Source organism: Talpa europaea (genome assembly GCF_964194135.1).
Source record: "Talpa europaea genome assembly, chromosome: 11".
NCBI lineage: Eukaryota > Metazoa > Chordata > Mammalia > Eulipotyphla > Talpidae > Talpa > Talpa europaea.
In genome coordinates this window covers 81,029,319-81,051,776 of record NC_140078.1, presented here as the reverse complement: position 1 = coordinate 81,051,776, position 22,458 = coordinate 81,029,319, and the positions used below count along the sequence as shown (strand labels likewise).

The following is a 22,458-nucleotide window of genomic DNA, read 5'->3' as shown; positions in this document are numbered from 1 at the left end:
AAATGAAGATGCAACAGATTTAAGATCTTTTGAAAATTAACCCTTTCCAAACTGTAAGCTCACCAGTTAGGGATGATGCTTTAAAAATAAGTTATCTTGTCCAGATAGACAATGCTAGTGTAGGGTCAACAACATATCCCCTTTGCAATTACAGCTAAATGGTTTCTCTGTACCATTTAGTTCACAATCTCAAAGAAGAGTTGTTTTGCTTTCATTTATTAACTTTGTATATTTCAAGTTTTTACATGTTTTAATCTGGAACTAAATCTAAGGAAACTGAACTTAGAGCAGTCATGCAACAACTTAGTGATTACGCCTGCCGTATCAGGAAGTCCTCCCTCTCACCACCTACTCAGGGTTGCCTCAAAACGTCAGCTTGTCTTTACTGGTAAGTGACAGACTGCTTCGGAATTCACTTTCTTCAATGCCTTGACGGAACTTTAAATTTGGCATTTGTCCAGATGCTAAAGTTTGTTTTCCTCAGAACAAGGAGTAGCTGTGAGTGACATGTAAGTTAACATTATTTAAAATGATTAAGGGTTAATGTTATGATTTAACAAATATAATCATCCTGGGAGGGGGGAAAAGGGAAAAGCACAAGGAAGAACAGTTGAAACAAGATTAGCAAACTGTTGGAGAACTGCTGAAGTTGGTAGAACTTATGAGAATTCTTTATATAAATATATTATCTAATCCCACCATATGATAAAAACATGACATTCACTATATCATCTTCTCTAATTCTAGGTATGTATAAGCAGCTTTAAAAACTGTTCTTATAAGGGCCTCCCCAGTGGTGCAGCGGTTGAGCGCTGGGTTGCGAAGCTGCCTGCAGCCTCTGTGGCGCCGGTTCGATCCCCGGCTGCTCCTCGGCCACCTGAGGAGGGTCCCACATGGCGCGCAGACCTCTCCTGCCGCCCGCTGCTCCCCTCAGCAGTGTCCTTCGGTCCTTCTGCCTGTTCTGCTCCCCACTCTGGCTCTGGTGAATTCTCTCACCCTCCCGCGCTTCTGACTGTACCCAGTGCATGTATAAACAAAAACAAAACAAAACAAACCAGCAAAACAAATAAATAAAGCATGCCTCTATTAAAAAAATAAATAAATAAAAAAAAACTGTTCTTATATTTTCAGATCTCGTTTTAAGGAATCAGTACAGGAGGGCCAAGCTCTATTTCATTTTCCAGAGGAATCTACTATTAAAACAATTTTCAACCCTTGTATACTGATAATTTTAAAAAATTCAACATAGCACAGTCATCAACTGTAACTTTCACAGTGACAGATGAGTTCAGCCACAATTCTTATAAAGATATTACCAGGCTTAATTTTAACTAGCCGTGGTACAATTGGTAGGTTCTCCCAAAGGTGAGCCAGGGGCATCATGTGACTTGTCTGACAATAAATCTGGCACCAGGATATGCCAAGAGAATCGTCAACATCTCTAAACATCCTAGACGTTGGAAAAAGAGCTGTTAGTTTGGTTCCTTGACTAAACCACAGTTCTTTCGCCTTAGAGGTCCTCTGGTACAATGTAGCTGGCTTTCCCAGTCAGGCCAAATTAGTGAACATTACCATCAGTATTCATTCCAATGCTTAGACTTTATGAAATTTATAATAAACCATGGTGCATGACAGGCAGAGGCTACATGGACCCTGTTGCATGACAGTGAAGGTGTGTTCTGAAGATACCCTAACGTCACCCACTGACTACACCAGGAATGACTGACTTCTTTACTCAAGATACATCACTAGGGTGAAGAGAGTTCAAATTTTAGAGAAACTTGAGGAGGTGAAATGAAAGGATTTTAAGTTTCATATTAACTTACATTTTCCCTCACATGTCTTACTTTCAAAGAGAAACCTGAAGTTTTTGTCAGGGTGGTGGGTTTTCCCCCTACAACTCTAACTAGTTTTTTTTTATGGTAATAATTTTTTAATCACTGTTATATCTTTGAGGAATTAAAATGAGCTGACCTTACCTTTACCAGTTTTCCAGTGATCTCAGGCATATCTCCCATTTTCCGATTATCCAGCATACGAATTTCATAAGACTGACCTATTTAAAAATTGTGTATTAAAAATAATCCATATAAAGAACATCACTGTTTTACATAAAAATTCCAGTGTCTCTCAGAACATACAATTACCCCATATTAATTTGCTGGAGTAACTAAGACTGATCTTCCCTATAAATCACACCATCCTTTCCTTACGCTATCACTAGAGCTTCTGTCAATTTATTTTTATATGCTACTCTTACACTAAATTTTATTATACATACAGGCATTTATTAGGACCGATTTTTCATATCAGCTTTACTGAGATAATTTATATACACTGACCCTTTTGAAGCATACAGTTAGTTCATTTTTACTATATTCAGAACTGTGCAACCACTACCACTATCAGTTTTAGAACATTTTTATCACCTCAAAAAGAAAACTCATACCCATAAGTAGTCACGTTCCATACTTGCATCCCCTGAGGCCCTTGCAACCACTAAACAATCTATATGCTATCTCTAGAAATTTACCATTTCCCAAAGATGTGAATGTTAGGTTCAGAGACCGATCGCAATTGTCCCAGCCTGTGTGAGTGGGTCATGTGCATGTGTGTGAGAGCTCCCTGCAATGGGATGCTGTCCTGCCCCGAGTTGGTTCCCGCTTGCACCTTGAATGGCAGGATAAGCTCCACCATCCTTGACCCTGAACTGGAATAAGTTGTGGAAATGAGAGAATTATATTCATTAATTATTGCTTAATATTGTAAGTGGTTTGGGGTCTTTAAAGTTTGGTGATGTTTTTAAAATCAGAAATATGCTGCAGGGGCTTACCTCGTTTACATCAATTAGCCCACTAGTCATCATTTCACCTTAGAGTTGCAGTTTCCAAGAACTTATCAAGGACACTGACTGAGGACTTACTGAAATCCACACCCACAAAAATGATCTATGAATTCTTTATCCTTAAACAATAAAACTGAGTGTATAATCTGACATGTAGAAATCAGTAGAAATTAGAGTGCTTATAGTACCATAAAAATTGAAGCGCTTCATTAACTACCAGTACCTTAACCAGAAATATATAGATCATACGGTCAAAATACAAAACACAACAAAGAATTCTCGATATACAGCCAAATCATTCCAAGGCTGGGGACGGAAATAACTATATGTAATGTACTACACTAAGGAACATTCCTTTAGTCTTTCAACGGGGGGAAAGATTAACAACACTCTTAAGGCAAGAGACATTTGTAAAAAGTTAACATGCAGCATATTTAACAATGGAACTGAATTTGTTAGGGGGAAAGGATGTCCTGTGCTAATTCCATACAGGCTTTGTGGACTCCACCCCCACTCCAGACCAAAGCCATCAGGACATTGGGAAAGACAAATCCCGTCACCACCAAAGGGAAGGTGGCTGGGACCTGAGGGTGGAGTTAAGCAGCCAGGTTGGGTATAAAAACCAAACACGTGGGCCTTGGGGGTCTCTCATTTGCTGTTGCTCGCCTCCTGGCTTCAAGGCTCCTGGCTCGCGGCCATCTCTGAGTGCCATTTGGGATTCCAGATTGGCAGATCGGGTAGGACACATTTAAAACTTTGTCTCCCATTTTTCTCCCTGAGCTGTACATTTGCCCTTCCTTGTAAATAAACCTTTTATTAACCTTTCGTGTGTGCCTGCAGTAGAATATTGAGAAGTCCTTTTAAGCGCACGGGTGAGGACCCACAGTCAGGCACCCCGTTTTATATCGGGGCTGCCCTATAACAAATTCAGAAATAAAAATTTAAAATAAAGCATGTAATTGGACTTTGAAAAAGATACCATTATACACTTAAAAGTATACTTAACCTCACAAAACCTTAAGAAATAAAAATTAACAAAATGCTATCAGATGATCAAAAAAATGTTGAATAATCAAAAGGGCAGTAACAAGGAGAAATAAGCACATAAAATATGGGGAAATATAAACTGATATAAAGTCTTTCTGAAAGGCAATTTGGCTGCACCTGTTAAGTTAAATACTGTATCCTCTGACTCAGGGTTTCTAATCAGTCAAACAGGAAAATGTGCAAGAGGGGAAACATTTGCCAGTAATGTCACACATAAATTGCTCATTTCCCTAATGCAAAATCCTACAAACTCACTATCAACTCCCACGAAATCACTAAAAATATTCAACATACCTAGAAGAAATAAATGAACAAATGACATTAATACATAATTCATAAGAAGAAATGCCATCAAGTTCTTAACATTCACCCTCCATCAAATAAATGGAAATTAAAATGACACTGAAATCTTTTTTAAGCTATCAGATTACCCAAAGTCTCTCAGTTTGAATTGTCAAGGCTAAAGGAATACTGACAGTAGCAACAGAGATTATAAGAAGCACTTTGGAGATATTTTGAAGGTAGTGCTCAAACATTTTCTGTATATGAGATATGAAATGTGAGAGAGAGAACGGAGGGTAACTCCTGATTATTTAGCCAAGGAACTTCCTGACATGGGAACAATCACAAGATTTTGGAGAGAAAATGCAGAGTTCAACTGAATACATTAAATCTGAGATACCTAGTGGAAATCAACATTATCAAGTTGATTTACAAATCTGGAGCTAAAAGGAAGAGATAATATTGGGGAACTCTTTCAGAGCTGTTAGGTAAAGTTGTTAGGTAAAGCTATTTAAATACAGACTCTAAAGAGTAAATGTAGAAATAAGAGGAGAAAGTACTTCTCTGGGATATAAAGACATAACCAAAGAACCACCACCACCGAGTGGGAAGTGCGGGAAGTGGCCAAAAATGCACCACATACTGGAAGCCCTTCCATGCCGAGGAGGAGTGAAAACTCCTTTAGCCACGAGGATCTTGTGACCCTCAAAGTCAAAAATCCCAGGGGTGGGGGTGGAGGCAATCACAATGTTCCTATCTTCTTAGTAACATTTTCCTTAATCTAACAAGGACACTTCTTTGCTCAATGTAAAGTTCAATCTGTTTCCACCAATAAGTCTCAAGGTTTGCTGCTCCTGTATTAAAGCACACAGATTTTTATTTTTATAAAATAGAAAGCATGTTTGTTTGTTTTAAAGGCTCTTAACACTTATACTTCAAAGACTTCCTCTACTGGAAACCACTTATGTCTTGGCTTTTTTCCCCTTCTTCAGTTTTATCCCAACTCACTACTTAGAAATCCCTTTCCACCAACAATTTTCTCCAGCAGTAATAATCACTGAGTGAACCACCAAGCTTTTCTATTTTATCCCCCCTCTTCCATAATTTTTTCAATAACATAACTTCCTGAAATATGAGTCAAGGTTCTAAATGAAATAAAAAGGTTTCACTTACTGACATATAAAGTTAACATACTTAAACAGCAGTATTCTATCAGTTGTTAGTCCTATTAGTTTATCTTCTGAATGACCTTTCAATGTTTTCACTTTTTTTGCTCAGAAATGCAAAAACTTTGCAAGAATTGAAACACCTATCTTATGAATTCATGCTCCCAACTACCTTTGAAAATGTACTCCCAGTAGAGCTTCCTCTGATGGCCTGCAGAGCAACATGTAGCCCACCTCTGACTATGGTCAAAGCATTTATTTCTAAGATCCTAACACAGAAACTGAATATGTAACAAGGACCAAGAGCTCAAGATATGAAATTATGAAAAATGAAATTAACAGAAAATATACTTTTCTTTTTGAAGCTCCACACCCCCAGCTATGTGCTAACCCTCTCTGAGCAAATCCTTCATGTTGAAGGGAAGTCACATATTTATCTAAATATTTAAAACAATAAAAAATTCAAGCATGATTCCCAAACTAACAGATCAGTGCCACCTGGAAACTTATCAGGAATGCAGATTCCAGACTTACTTTGATTACAAGTAATCACAATGCATCAAATATCATTCAACTGTTTGACAGGATAATAAATCTTGCAACAGTACAGGTCAGGTCTCATTTCATTAAACAGAGAACACACACTTGAAAGTATGTATATGCATGCATTTTTTATGCACACATACATATAAGCATGGGCTCAGGGTTTACTAGATGCTACTTCAAGACCCAGCTTCACAAACTAAGACTGACCCCTAAAAGCAGACTATAGATGTCAGACACTCGGGAGTAGGGGTGTGGGGGTGAGAAGGGATGGGGAGGGAGAGGCGAGGAGTAGAGAGGGGGGCAGGGGTAGAGCATGCTGGAGGGCTATGGACATTCTGGTAGTGGGAAAACTATGGTGACTGCCCCTTAGGGGAAAAATCCTGTACTGTGAAAAAATAAAAAAAAGATGTTTAAAAAAAAACAAAGACCCAGGTTTGACAGGACCACAGATAAGCTAGGAGGCAGTGCAGCAGGATACAACAAATCTGTTTAAAATCTCAAGAGTGGGCCTCCCCAGTAGCACGGTCAGTTAAGCACCACGCTGTGAAGCTGTCTGCAGCCTTTGCAGCATGGTTTGATCCCTGGCCGGCCAGGGAGAAACCCACATGGTGCGGCAGACCTCTCCTGTCTTGCACATTGCTCCACTCAGCAGTGTCTTTCATCCATCTGCCTGTTCTGCTCACCGCTGTGTCTCTGGTGAATTCTCTCACTCTCCCGTGCCTCTGACTGTACCCCAGTTCTTGTATAAATAAATAAATCTTTAAAAAAAAAAATCTCAAGAGTAAATGATAGCCACCCAATGGAAACAACTCTGTACAAGAGTGGTTCATCCTACACATTTTCTGGAGATCATCCACCTAGTACACACTTGCCTTGGTGGTTGTGTTAGTTCCTATCTGCTGCTTTAACAAATTTCTACAATTTAGTGCATTGAAACTACAAATTACCATTCAGTTTCAGAGTTTAGATGTCCAAAACAGATCTTACTAAACTAAAATTAAGCTGTGAGCAAGGCTGCACTCTTTATGGAGGCTCCAGGGGACAATCTATGTCCTTACTTTTTTCAACTTCTTGATGCAACCTACATCCTTGGCTTACTGCACCTTCCTCCATCTTCAAGGTCAACTGCACAGAGTATCTTCAAATCTCTCTTTAATTCTCAACTCTCTGCCGCCCTCTTTCATTTTTTTTTTAAAAAAGATTTATGCATACGAAAACTGGGGTACAGGCCAGAGGTGTGAGGATTCACCAGAGACAAAGTGGGGAGCAGAACAGGCAGACTGACTGAAATATACTGCTGAAGGGAGCAGCGGGCAAGACAGGAGAGGTCTGCTGTGCCACATGGGTAGCTCCCTGGCCAGGGATCGAACTCATGCTGCAGTGGCTGCAGACAGTTCCATAGGCTGTGTCTTAAACCCTTGCACCACCAGGGAGGTCCCTCCCTCTTTTACTTTTAAGGATGTTTATCATTTCACTGGGTAGTCCTGGATAGACCAGGATACTCCCTATGTAAACATAAGTTTTCTGCTCTTGGTCTAGAGGGCCAGGAACAAACGAAAACCATCTTCACAGGCTCTTATAGGCAGGAATCTGCTGCCTGAAGGTGTAAATAAGACTTTTCAGATTAAAAAAAGATTTAAAAACGGGTACCCAGTCTTTGCTTCTCATTTCACCAGAAGAATGGAAGAGATCAGATGCTGCACTGCCTTCCTCTAGCATCAGCTTATCTTTAGGGTAGAGCAATTCAGAACCAGAGTAGTTACTAATAAGAATAAGAATTCTATTATCAAGAATAGTTACAGCCTTAATGTCAATGAACCACTGCTTTTACCTAAATAAACTGAATTCACCTTGGGTTTACTGGAATAGCTCTCAGGGAGTCAAATCTGTTGGGGTGCTTCCCAGTTGCAACCCTCACTTTAATTATCTAATAAACTCTAACTATATTTTCAGTTAACACTTCCAGCACAACACCCTTTATTTAATCACAGGTTCTAGGGATCAGGATATGGGCATCTTTGGGGAACCATTTCTCTGCCTGCAACAGTTGCTAAGCAGTACAAACGCTGTTTCTTGCAGTTCAAAACTGACTGAGACAGGCTTATTTGAAAGATTATAATCATACTTTCCAAAACAGCTGGCAAAATTCCCAAGTCATTACACAAGAATCTCGTTCCAGGACTACATTCTAACCATTTGTAGAAATTACTCCTCTAGCTGTTTGGTCTACATACATGGTCTGCCAGTACAATCATGAATCACTAAAGCTATTTAGTTGTGAGTAACAGTAAAAGCAGTAAAGGCTCATGTGTTTCTTATGTGCTGGTCAGCTGATAAAAAGCATTATATGTATTAATTCATTTTAATTCTTAGTTACTGTAAGAGGAGTGTATTAAATTAAGGAACTTGCCTGAACAAGTAAATGGCAGAGGAGGATCTAAACACAGGCAAGTACAGCTTGAGATGGCTGATAACCATATTCACCGCTGCCCTGTCTCTCATACCCCACTCTGCAGGGAAGATGAATTTAAATCACTGGTCACTGTGTCAAACATTTTAAAGAAACAAAAACGTGGGTGAATAAGAGATCTCCAATATGCAGCAGATGTGCATATACCTGGAAGGTTCTAATTCATTGGTCACTACGCATGATCACTTCAAGATCTTTTACCTTCATCACAACTACACTTAAGCCCCTAATACACTCATCACATGAACACATTTATTGGAATAAATTCAATAAAATAGTATAAAATATTTTGGTTATACAGTAACTGTCACAAAATATGATTAGACACTTCAGAGTTTAAAAATAGCTCTGAAGTGAGCAAAACTAGGTAACTGAGAGATAGGGGAGAACGTTATTTTTATTGTATACCCTTCTCATATCTTTTGACTTTTCAGCCATGTACATAAATCATCAATTCAAATTCAACTGAAATTATAAATGATGACAATTAACTAACAGGAAATACTGGAACTATTTAGTTAAAACACACACACACACCCCAAAAAACTTGGTTAAGAAAATAAGATTTAGAATCAGAAAATCCTGACTTTACTGAGTCTATAAATAGCATGGTCAGTAACCAAAACTAAATAACATCGGAGAAATTACTCTTCTAAATCTTTGATATAATAAAATGGAAATTATTGTATCTTCTATAATTATCACTATTATTTCTAAAAAAAAGAAAGTGCTTAATTTCTGTCTCATTTATTATAATGAACATGTAGAAGCTTACAAGGGAAAATTTGTGCTGATGAACGACAGCTTTAAGAGTTCTATTTAATTCCTTCTTACGAAGTTTCTATATCCTTTTTTGATAAACATCGCAACATTTCTACGAGGTCATTTTCCTTCAGACATTTTCCCTCAAACTTCATGTGAATACAAGAAAATGGATTCGTGCTCACTTCGGCAGCACATATACTAAAATTGGAACGATACAGAGACGGTTAGCATGGCCCCTGCGCAAAGATGACACGCAAATTCGTGAAGCATTCCGTATTTTTTTTTTTTTTTTTTGGTGGGACCCTCACCAGTGGCTGGGGATCGAACTGGCGCTGCAGAGGCTGCGGGCAGCCTCGCAACCCAGTGCTCAACCGCTGTGCCACCAGGGGAAGCCAAGCGTTCCATATTTTTAAAAAAAAAAGAGAGAGAGAGAGAAAAAAAAGAAAACGGATTCATAAACATTAAAACTGAACAAAAATCTGAGTCCTGAAAACAATAAATTATGTGAATAATTTAAAAGCCACACCATCAAAGTTGATGCACAGGTTTTATTACATTAAAACAGTGGCACTGAGGTATATGTAATTTGCAAAGAACTTTCCATAGCAAAGCCACTACAGTTAAAAAAAAAAACTATGGTATTTCACTGAAATTCCTGAATAAAATCAATCAAGTCTAAATATTATTTTACATATATCTGTAACTGATTCTCTTTATACTATATGTTATTGGCAAGACTTGTTTAAAAAAATCAAAACCACATATGCACTAGCAAGAATGCTAATTTTTGAAAAGTGAGTTCAAGCTACTGAAGATACTAAGTCTGGGCTTTTGTTTGCTTTATCATTTTATTTTTTGTTTTTAGATTTATTTATTTTTATACAAGAACCGGGGTACAGGCCAGATGTGTGGGAGGGTGAGCAGATTCATCAGAGACAGAGAGGGGAACAGTACAGGCAGACTGACCAAAATACACTGCTGAGGGGAGCAGAGGGCAAGACAGGAGAGGTCTGCCACACCATGTGGGCATCTCCACGGCTGGCCGGGATCGAAACGCACTGCAGAGCCTGCGGACAGCTTCACAGCACTGGGCTCAACTGCCTCCGCAACTAGGGAGGCCCTGCTATATCATTTTAAAAGAGTTAGACATGAAAGATGCAAAACAGGGGTTCATGGACCAATTTCCACTGTATTTGGGGGAGCAGGGATTCTCCACACATATAATTTATGGGACATCAACTCAATTTTCTACAGTTTAATTCAAGTCAGCTCAATTCTAACACTATCTACCTGGAGTTAGCACCAGATTCCATAGGTTAAGAACACAGTTTCCCAAGACCACCTTCACTTCATTGCCGGTAATTCGACCAGGGTGTTACTTGTGCTTCTGACCAGAGCTTTCCAGGACCCCCCTTATCAAGTTTACTTAATTTGCCAGAGCAGCTCACAGAACAAGGGAACCCACTGACTTACCAAGTCACTGATTTATCAAACGTCATAAAGGATACTGAAGGAAATGAACGATCAGCCAGAAGAGATGCACAGGGCAGGGTATAAGGGAAAGGGAAGGGAGCTTCTTTGCCCTCTCTAGTCACACCACTCTTCCAACATCTCCAGATGTTTATCAACCAGAAAGCTCTCCAAAGCCCCTCCTTTTGGGTTTTTATGGAGGCTTCATTGCACGACTGATTAACTCATTGGCCTTTGGCAACTGAACTTAATCTTCAACCCTGTGCCCCTCTCTGGAGAACTGGGTATATAACTGGAAGTGCCACCTTATCACATGGTTTGTACTCCAGGACACCAGTCCCCAATCTGTAGGTGCTTTCAAGAGTAACCTTATTCACATAACCAAAGACACCTTTTAACATTCTCAACATTCAGGAAATCGAAAAGCTTATGGGAATTCTGAGCCAGAAACTGTGGATGAAAATCAACTACACATGTATAAGAAATATATATTTTGTCAGAAGACCAAAGATATACCATCACTATTAACAGATACTCAGCAACATCTTCAACAGGTCTGAAACCTGCCTGTATCTGGATAGCACTAAGGATCCTCTCCTTAGAAAAGTAACAGTAAAAAACTTGAAATCAATTTAAGGAGATTCATGAAAAATGTTCAGTTCAGAATCACCAAAAATCTTGACAGTAATCAATGTTAGGAGCTAAGTCTGTAAAAGACTTAGACACACTGTATGTATATTTGATAGCATGTATATTAAGATTATAGAGTTGTAATTTCCTTTTGAAAGGTACATGGAAGTAGAACTCCTTTATGATTACTCTAATGCATTTTAATGATTACTCAAACACATTTTTATTAAATATATATACACACACGCATGTAGTTCACTTGTCTCTTTCCTCTTAAAAGATGGGGAAAAATTAAAGAAATTCACACTATTCTAAGCCAGAAAATACTCCTCATTAATACGGCAGTGAGCATAGTCAAATACAAGAAAACCCCCTGCACTTATAATAGTGATAAATGCTGGAGTCATGCAGGGATGGGGGAAGCTCCCCTGGGGTGCTGGAAATATTGGTCATATATAATTGTTTCAAGGGAACAGAATATGTAAAAGCCACTGAGCTGTATACATTTGAGGCTTATGCACAATACTGTGTATTTTTCAACAAATTTTAAGAATGTAAGCTTGATCAAACTGACATTGAGCAAGTTTATCAACTGCTCTCAGTTCAGTTATTTCTCTTAAGAGAACCATAAAGCTAATGCATTAAAAGTACTTAGTTATATTACTGCATACAGTAAGCTCAGTGAGTATCAGTCTAAGACGTCATCACTGCAGACACTGGACCACAACTTTTATCATGATGTATCTTTATCTGGTTTAATAATGGTAAATAATGACTATTTCCCCAAGTCAACAGACATATCCAACACATTCCTTTAAATAAGAGTACGCGCAACCTATGGTATGTATATAACAGAACTCATTCAACGATTATTCCCCAAGACAGATTATTTCCTTTTTTGTCATTAGTAATAAAGTTACTGTTACTATCCTTGTTTCTGCCTTGTATCTTCTGATATTTTTATGTCTAAAATAGATTACCAAATAAACTCTTAAGGGTCTTTCAAACTTGAAACTTAAGTTGCAACTAACTAAAAGCCTAATACTAAACTGATATTAAAAACAAAGTTAGGGAATTGTCCCAGATACTATAGATAATTACCTGAAATAAAACCTCATAAATTCTAAATATATACATATCAAAGGAAAAGTTAGAGATAACTTACTCTTCTACATTTCAGAGTATAAGTGTGACTAAAAAATGCACAGGATTAAAGATTTAATGACCCAAAAAAAAAAAAAAAACCACAATATACAACAGTAGGTATATAATTTAGTTGAAAAAATATGTAACACACTAGGAAATATAACTACAATATTAATTAACCACAGTTAACCTTGGTGGGATGTATAATGGCACAGGTACTCTATATTAAAAATGTTCAATTTATTTTTAGAAAAAAGAATTCAACATGCCAAAAAATTAATTTGCATAACTAAGTACTTCTTTTACATTGGTATTTTATTTTGGCCTGTGTGCAAAATGCGGAGAGCACCTCAACAATTCCTTAAACCTTTCAAAAGTAAATTTACCCCCACATCTCAATTTTCCAGTCTCTCTTTAATATCACCAAAATGTAAGTCTCAAAGCATCAGGATATGAGTATATAAAATCTGACATGACATGTATACTTTCACCACAGACTCCATCTTGGTGCAGCTTATGTCTATTTTCAGCACAAACCTGCTTCAAGCCTGAGGCCCAGGTTCTTTACTGGCTGGACTTTTGATTCACTCTCAAGTTTCACATTGAAAACACTGTTCCTAAAAATAACTGACATCCTTTCCTACTTGTTCCTCCTCTGGATTTTTGTCTGAAAAACCCTGTAATAAATCTCGTTCCACAGTCCCTGTGTGCAAGTCACTTTCCGCAAACTATTAGGCAGTTGGCTCACAGTGCAATTTTTGTTAACTGAAGTTGTACCATTTAAGAAAAAGAATGAAATATTAAATTATTACCAGTAATCTAGGCTGCAATGCCGTAACATTTTGGGTTTTCATAAATTCTTACATCAACGTGCAAAAGAGTCATACTAACCTTGGTTCAAGTAAGTGAGTGTTTCATCATGCAGTTTTACTGCTGGTGAGGTTGCAGCACACATCACATACTGAAAGGGTGGGTGTTTTGTTTCACCATCCAATGGAAGGCTGGAATCTTCCTGCTTGAAAATAGGCAATGCCAAGACATCACTGAAAAGCAAAAAAAAAAAAAAAAAAAAAAAAAAAATCAACATTTACCTCACTATGGGTTTAAAAATATTAAAAGTACATGGAACAAATATTTTGGGTTTGAATACTTAAGAGAATATAAAAACATTTAGGGGTAGTTTCTTTTAAAGTATAAAATCAGAAATGATGTGTAAAATAAAGGAACTATTCATACTTATCTGGGTTTACCTAAAAGACAATATTAACAACCCATATCTCTAAGTGTGGGTGTGGGGAGAGTGTGATGGCTACAATTAGGCAGATAAAATAACAAAAATAAGAACAGAAATAAGAACAAAAATTTAACAGTTAATAAAGTCTAGGCTACTGATAAAAGAGATTGCATTTAAAATCATACTTTAAAAAAGTATTTCAAAAACCTTTGCAGAAACTTTAAACTCTGTTTTATTTCTATTGAAAAAAGAGCAAGTGAGCTTAGCTGCCTTTTTGAAAGGCAGAACTATTACTGTTGCCAACAACAGGTCACACTGGCACCACCTAATCACAAAAACACATTTGATTAAAATGTTACTTTACAAAAACTTTTTTTTCCCTGCTAGGTCTGGTCTGACCAGATTGTTGAGAGTATAAGCTTCATGTTTACTCTAAAACCATGGCCCCATCAGTCTTCAGCGCCCCTTTTAGGGCCTTTGCACTGTCACTACACGCCTGTCGGAGGTCCTATTAGCTCATTTCATTCAAATATCACCATCTCTGTGATGACAACTGCAATCTTCCACCCATAATCATAATTTCTCTTTTCCTGTCCTATTTATTCACAAAGCTTGTCATTTTCTGACTGTATACACGACTTAAAAATTTGTATTCCCCTAAGTGTACAACCATCTCTTAAATTTCCTTCTCTTCACTGACTAACCCCAGTTCCTAGCACAAAGGAGCTCAATATGCTGAGTCAATGAACCAATTGCAGCGTTAATAATTATTAAAGCAGAAAACTAGGTCTCCAGATAATTTAAGATCATAATTTCTACAAGGTTGAACTATAAGAAAGTTTTAATACTTGGTCATTTTTGTACTCCCAGACAGGTAGCTCTCCAGGAACCTGACAACAAATGCAAAGCCTTACGCTTCAAATTATTCCAATGAGTACCAAAATGCCAGCACCCAAAAATAACCAGGCACACGACGACAAACAAGGCTCTAGGAGGAAGAACCAACAGCAAAAATAACAGATGGCATATCCCAGTTCCAGACTCTGTCTGTTGGTATTCAGCTCTTTTCTGCCTCTGTTGCAGAGGGTTAGAGGCCTGAAAACTACATATACAAGACTTTTGCCAACTGCAGTCTGTCTTTTAGGCTTGCTGTAAGGGGAAGCACTGTGGAAAGTTAAAAGGCAAAAGGAAAGGGCAGAGTCTACAAATGCAGGAAATTTCAGGGCAGTGGTGAAGCTTCTAGTAGCCTGCACAGGAGTAACCAAGTATCAGACCCTCTTCCCCAACACTTTTTGCTCCTTTACAATCAAGTACTTCACTAAATCCTTCTCAGTTTGAAACATGTAATTGGCTTCTACTGTCTTCACTGAAACAGACTGATATCCCAAAGACTTTAGAAGCTAGAATTATTAGATCCATACTATAAAATTATGTGTACTCTGTTTAAGGAAATAAAGACAAGCCTGAAAAGATCTGCAAAGAACAGGAAAAATTTTTTTTAAAATATTTATTTATTTATGCATACAAGAGCGGGGGTACAGGCCAGAGTGCGGGGGGTGAGAGGATTCACCAGCGAAAGAGTGGGGAGCAGAACAGGCAGACTGACTGAAATACACTGCTGAGGGGAGCAGCAGGTGAGACCAAAGAGGTCTGCTGCACCATGTGGGTTGCTCCCTGGCCAGCCGGGCATCGAACTTGTGCTGCAAAGGTTGCAGACCGCTTCACAGGTTGTGTTTTAACCCCTTGCTTCACCAGGGAGGCCAAGAACAGCAAAATTTAAGGACAATAAAACCGAAAAGGAACAAACAAAACTTCTAGAACTGGGAAATAAAATTACTAACATTGAGAATTCACATTTAATAGCAACTCAGACAGAAATGAAGAATAAATAAGGGACCTGGAATGTAGATAAAAAGTTATCCAGAAGGCAGCACACAAAGTGAAATGATGGAAAATGTAGAAAACAGGACAAAAAGGTCTTACTCTCACGTCCCAGGACAGAACAGAAAGGGACAGAGGTAGTATTTTAGAAAAAAGCTAAGCAAATTGAAAGCTGATAAAAAAAAAAAAAAACCTATTTAGTAATTCAAGAATCCCAAATAACTAAAGCAAGGTAAAGGAAAGGTTTACATCTAAATATATCAAGAGAAACAAGCCTGTGAATGTTCAATATTCTCAATAAGATACCAAGTGAGGCCAGCAGTTGAAAACAGGCTGAAATAGGGAGGAGGAGTTAATGGGTGTGAGGAGTCATTATGGCTTCTAGAAGAGTTGGGGAGGGGATGGAAGGGAACACTACAGTGAAACTACCCACCAGCAGGAAGATGCATCTAGAGCTGTCATCCACTTGAAGTGAGAACAAATCAATGTTTTTCCAGAGACACATTCAATTGTTTAGATAACTTGAGACGAGAGTATAGGCAAGGAAGGAATTATTATGACTGACCACAGAAAATTAAACTGACTGGAGAAGAAAAGAGAGATTCACAAGGGTGAGGGACAGAGACTAGGACCACTGACTGGAGATGGGTAAAATGATGGCAAAAGTAGTAGTGAGGGAAAGGGCAGGAAGTGGTAGTCAGAGCTGCAACTCTGCATTTAGATTGCAAGTGGGGAGAATGATGGGTAAAGTCAAAGTCTAATGTACAACCACAGACCAAGTGAAGATACCACTGCAATCAAGGAACAGAAATATTTAAAGGCCCATTTAAATACCTCCTGAAATTGCCAAGTAGCAGTGTTAAACAGTGACTAGACAGTGTTAGTGTCAGACAATGAATCAGGACCTAACAGTGAAAAAAGGAGTAAGACCAAGGAATCAGTGGATGACTGTAATAACTGGATAAGAGGTAATATTCGGTGACATAAAATGCAAAATTGGGGAGGTCTTGCAGGGGAGGAATAAGGGAGAAGAGTAATGAGGGGGATCCCTCCCCACACCTCTGGTGCAGTTCCATGACTTAGGAAGGCTTCAGGGGGAATGGTAAACTCAGAGCCAGGTTTCCCAAAGCACAAGGTAAAGACATCACTGAGACACGAAACGGGCTATGCTTCCAAGGGCTGCTGTAACAAAGCACCAAAAGCTGAATGGCTTAAAGCACAGTAATTTACTGTCTCAGTGTGGAGGCCAGAAATCCAAAATAAAGGTGTCAGCAGGGTTGCATCCTTCTGAGGGCCGTGAGAGAATCAATCACACGGCCAGGTTCTCCCTGTGTGTCTTGACATACTCCTCCCTCTATGCATGTCTGTTCCTGTGCCCAAATTCCCCCTCTAACAGGACATCAGTAATACTCAATTAGTGTCTACCCTGATGACCTCATCTAACTTGATTCCATCTGTAAAGAACTGTTTTTCCAAGGTCACATTCTGAGGTACTGAGGGTTCGGACGTTAACACATCTTTTGAGAGAGATACAGCTCGACCAATAACACTGACCATTTATCGGGGATTTTCTGATGGCAGATATCCAGGAGGCAGAGGGGTGGGGTGGGATTCTTTCTGTGGGTCAGAGTGCAGAAGTTAAAGACTGTCCTGAAAATATGGAACTCCTCATAGTCACAAAGATTAAGGGCAGACAAGAGAAATGGTCTAATATGCTCTAAAAACATAAATATTTGTACCCTCTATTTTTGATCAATTTCTCGAGGCATAGAAATATGAATAAAAGATACAATTAATGATATAAAATCTAAAAAGATGAAACTTGTACTTAACTTCATGCCTATTATCTTCAAAAATATGGATAAGAGGAACAATTTCCTACAAAACTAATTTATCAAGACTTCCTTTAAAATATAAAAAGTTTTTCAAAATAACCCTACAGGGGCCTTCCCAGTGGTACAGCGAGAGTTGAGCGCAGCGCTGTGAAGCTGTCTGCAGCCTCTGCAGTGCAGGTTCGATTCCTGGCCGGCCAGGGAGATTGCCACATGGCGTGTCAGACCTCTCCTGTCACGCCCGCTGTTCCCCTCAGCAGTGTACTTTGGTCTTCTGTCTGTTCTGCTCCCTGCTCTGTTTCTGGTGAATCCTCTCACCCACCCGTGCCTCTGGCCTACACCCCAGGTCTTGTATAAAAAAATAAATAAATCTTTCAAAATAAAAAAAGAACTTTCAAAAAAAAAAAAAAACCCTACAGAGATAGATACTGTCGTTAAAAATCATTCCCTCCCCGGTGGCGCAGCGGTTGAGCGCTGGGTTGCGAAGCTGCCCGCAGCCTCTGCGACGACGCCAGTTCCATCCCCGGCTGCTCCCCGGCCACCGGAGGAGGGTCCCACATGGCACGCAGACCTCTCCTGCCGCCCGCTGCTCCCCTCAGCAGTGTACTTCGGTCCTTCTGCCTGCTCTGCTCCCTGCCCTGGCTCTGGTGAATTCTCTCACCCTCCCGCGCTTCTGACTGTACCCAGTGCATGTACAAACAAACAAACAAATAAATAAATAAATACAAATACATGCCTCTTAAAAAAAAAAAAAAAATCATTCCCTCCCCAAAAGAAAATGCCTAGTCTAGGATGGCTTATAGGCAAGTTCTACCAAACTTTCAATGGACTGCTCCTATACAAACTCTTTAGAAAAGCAGTAGCAGAGGAAATACTTCCTAACTCATTTTGAGATTAATGTAATTATGAAGTTAAAACCAGGTATGAACAGAATTAGAAAAGAAATGAAAAGCTCATTTCAGCCATAAATATAGATGCAAAAATTCTAAATTGAGTATTAACAAACCAAATCCAAGATGACAACAAGCCATGATTTAGCTGGGTACTCCCCAAGAACCCATGGAGAGGACAGACTCTGGAAACAGAATGGCATTATATGTAGAGGTGAGAATCAAATTATCTTTTCAATAGGTGATTCTCTGACATACTTGCTATTTATATTGGAAAAACCACAATTAGCCTCATAACCTCATGTACCAAAAACGAAAGAAAATCAACTCTAGACAGACTAAACTTTGGTGTAAAGTAATAAATCTCTTAGAGAAGCCTACAAGAATATCTTAATACCTTCAGAGTAGGGAAAGACTAACTATAAAGAAAAGACTGGTCAAATTGACCACATCAACATCGGTAACTTCCATAAAAAGAACAGAAAGACAAGTCAGGGAGTAGCAGAAAGTGTGTAGTAAATATATACATATAAACCCAAAACTATTTAGAGTATATAAAGAACTATAATAAGCAAGAAAATAATTCAAACTGAATGAAAACAAAGGTGAAGACTTCAAAACTTGTAAGACTAATGGCACTTACAGATAAATATACATCTATTAGACACACCTCTATTAGAAAGATCTATCAAAAATCAGAAACTAAGAAGGCATCCACCTCAGTAAGTTGGGACATAAGAGTAAGCAACAAAAGGAGTAAGAAAATAACTATATAAAAGAAAATTTAATAGGAAAAACCCCAAATTTGGAAACTTCGAAAAAAAACTAAAGATATAAAAACAAACTTCTGAAATAAAGAAAGACATGATAAAGTAGGACAAGGAAGGAAAAGGGAATAAGCACAAACACTGTAGTGATTTTTCTGGAAGTATCTAAGTTAAAGTAGATACTTTCTATGAAAATAAAAATTACCATAACTAACATATAGAATCAAAATATTCCCATGTCCATTAAATAACATGTAATCACATCTAATATAAAAATAATAAAAATCACCAAATCCAAGCTGTATTCCAGGTACGCTTTACAGAACTTTGAAGAAACAAGTCATCTCATAAAAAAATTTTAGCCCATGAAGAGGAAGCTATCTAACTCACTTGAACTCATATAGCTTTGACAGCTTTAAAAAACGACAGGTGTACACAAATAGAAAATTGAGGTCCAATCTCATCTAGGAACAAGGACATTCTATTTATGAAACATTGAAGCATTCTCCAAAATCTGTATAAATAAGGATTCAAGTTTTTAGTTCTAAACAATTCAGTGAAGTTCTAACCAGCACACTAAGGCAAGAAAATGAAATGTAAGGATTACACAGGAAGATACAAATCTATCATTAAAGAAATTGTTCATATAGAAATCTGAGATCCTGCAAATTACTTGAACTATTAAGTACAGCAAGACTCTGGAGGAAAAGTAGATACAAACAACAAGAAAAAAATACATACAACATTTCCAACTGATTTTCCTCCTAGTCAGAAAGATCACCACCAAATGATGGAAAAAGCAGCAAACTCTCATGGTACCATAACAGAACTGAGAAGCAAATGAAAAGACACTGCGTTTGCCTCACAAGCCCTAATGTATCCTGACTGCAAGTCTAAGGTCTCAAGGAGTGAGGCACTAGAGGCCCATGTTTCCACGAGGGAATCACTGCCTCTAAAACTCCCATCTGGGGCCATGCTATGAATGTCAGTAGCTCAATGTCCTCAACAACTGAGACAGTTGTTCTAGAAAACAAGCCACCTCATCTAGAGACCTCGAATTGCACAACTGCAGAAAGAGAAATGCCAAGTACTGGGAGAGGCAAAGACACCAATCAGGGTCAGCAGCTCATAAGAGGCTTTCCTCCAGGTGCTTCCAAACTCAAACATCCCTTTCTCAGAGTTCTTCAATTCCCACTGTATTATTATTATTTATTATTATTATTATTATTATTATTGTTTAAATGCTATATTATTTCAGAGAGCAGCTCTCCCTACCATTTCAGGCCTGCTCTGACCCATGTCTTTTCCAGGACATTTAAGCTCCCTGTCTGGCACCCTGCATCTGGCACCTCCCACCCCCAGCTGCAGTGAGATGAATGAAAGCTACTGGAAAACTGGAAAGCACTTCAAAGACATCAGCATTACTTTAAAGAACATATTTTGGAAAAATCTCAACTCGCATTAACGAAAAGCTGCCAAATCATCAAATTTTTACACTAATTGAGTGAACTTAAAGGACATAAGCTGTATTTCAACAAATATGCTAAAAGATAAAGTGTGCCAAACTGATTGTTTAAAAACAGTATTCTTCACAATAAGGACCAGAGACTAAGTAAGCTCAGTTGTTTCAACCTCTCAAAATTAACAAAATGAAGGCTGCCGGTACAGTCAGCAGAGACTGAACAAACTATTGTTTGTGGTGCCATTACTGCATTCTAAAACCGTCTTCAAAAGGTAACAGCCTGCGAGGGGAGTTCCCCAAATGAAAAATTTCACTTTGAGATAATCAAAAAGCACAACTAAGTTAACATGCTTCCCCCCCACCCCACCCCGTGCGGCTTTCACCTAAGATATTAATTACTACTGCAATATCCAGTGCTTAAAAATTGCAACCTGCAAAAGTCCTACATTTTAGTAGGACAACAGACTTCAAACTGGTATCAAAACCCTGGAGAATATTTTCCCAGCCCAAGTCCTGCCATTTTCTGCGGTGTATTCCAGCAGGAAAGTGGCATGTAAATCTCCTGCAAGGAAAGGCAGCCCCTTCCCCCATCAACTCAAGCTACCCCACCAGCCGGGCGTGCGAAAATAAAGCCCGCCGGAGCTCGTCCCGGGCCGCGGGCAGCCGGGCCGCGCTCGCCCGCCGGCCCCCACGGCGGGCAGCGCCCTGAGGGGCTCTGCGGGCGCCCAGGCCCCGGGCGCCACGCGGCAGGGCCCCGACCCCGCGGCCAGGGCACCGCCGGGCGCAGCCGCGCCTGGCAGAGGCCCAGGGTCCCGCACGTCGCGCCCCAGGGCCCGGGGCCGCCCCCCCGCCCGCCCGCCGCCCGGGCGCCCCGTACCTCATGCTGTAGGCGCCGGCGCCCAGCTCCTGCCCGATGCCCGAGAGGCTGGCGTCGAAGTCGTGCACCAGCCCGGACTCGATCACCTCGTCCATCTTGAGCACCCAGGCCATCTTCCGGCCTCGCCGCCGCCCGGCGCGCAGCGCGGCCTCCGCGAGCGGGGCGCAGGGGCCGGCGCTCCGCGGGCGCGTCCTGGGGGAGGGCGCGGGTGAAGCCTCCGGCGGCGCGGCGAGTAGTCACCAGCGGCGGCCCGGGCGACGGCCGGGACGGGAGCGGCCGGGGCCCCGCGGGCAGGGCACGGCGAGCCCGGCGAGCAGCTGCAGCGGGAGCGGCCGGGCCGCCGGCAGCACGTCCCTCCCGCCGGCGCCGGCCCCGCGCCTCATGCCGCCGCCGCCGCCCACCCTCCGCGCCGCTAGCGCTGCCGCCGCCGCCGCCGCCCGCCCCGCCCCGGGGCCCCCGGCCGCATCCTCCCCGGGACTGCGCGGGGGCGGGAGCTCAGCCCGCCCCGACGACCGCGCGGGGTCGAGCCCGCCCGTCACCCGCTCCCCGGCCTCGACCCCCGGCCCTCGGCCCGCCCGCCCCGGCGCTAACGCCCCGCCGCCCCGGCCAACCCCGCCGACGCCGCTCCGCGGGCCCGGACGCTGCTTCTATCTGGCTCCGGCCGGAGCGCGCTCGCCGCTTCCGCCTCCGCCGGCCCCGCCCTAGCCCCGCCCCCGCGCTCGCCCCCCGCCCGGCCCGCCCCGCGCGGCCCTGCGCTCCCGGGCGCTGCGGCGCTGGGCGGCCGAGAAGCCGTCCGGGTCTGGCGGGGCGGCCCCGCCCACGCGCCTGGGTCCCAGCCCCTGCGGCCCGGAGACGCCCCGCGCGCGCGCCCAGGAAGAGGCGGCGCCGAGGGGTGGGGGGGAGAGGCCCCGCCCACCCGGGGGGCGGGCTGACAGACGGGCCGGCCCACACTAGTGACGACAGCTCGGGCCTGGCTCCCGTGAAGCCCTCTGCCCCCGGACTCAACAACCAATCACAGCGCTTTTCCTCTCGGGCGGACTCAAGGGCTGAATTTGCGGCCCAGGAGAGAATTCATTGGGCCGCACTCGAGGAAGCGGCTCCAAACGTCACTTCCGGGGGCGCTGGCTCCTCGGGTCGTCTCCAGTTTT

At 41.2% G+C, this 22,458-nt stretch overlaps 1 protein-coding gene across 2 annotated transcripts in view; it reads right to left on the bottom strand.

Annotated features, from left to right (window-relative positions):
* Positions 1-21,693, bottom strand: part of UBP1 (upstream binding protein 1) — a gene marked incomplete at both ends in the record, with an annotated part of 41,891 nt that extends 20,198 nt beyond the window's left edge. The window contains 3 exons of one of the 2 annotated variants that reach the window (XM_084247406.1): positions 1,980-2,056; positions 13,259-13,410; positions 21,311-21,693. In XM_084247406.1, the coding sequence (XP_084103532.1) occupies positions 1,980-2,056; positions 13,259-13,410; positions 21,311-21,423 (342 nt within the window). The remainder of the gene's footprint in view (positions 1-1,979; positions 2,057-13,258; positions 13,411-21,310) is intronic. The other variant, XM_084247407.1, reaches the window with a different exon arrangement.
* Positions 21,694-22,458: the final 765 nt, after the last annotated feature.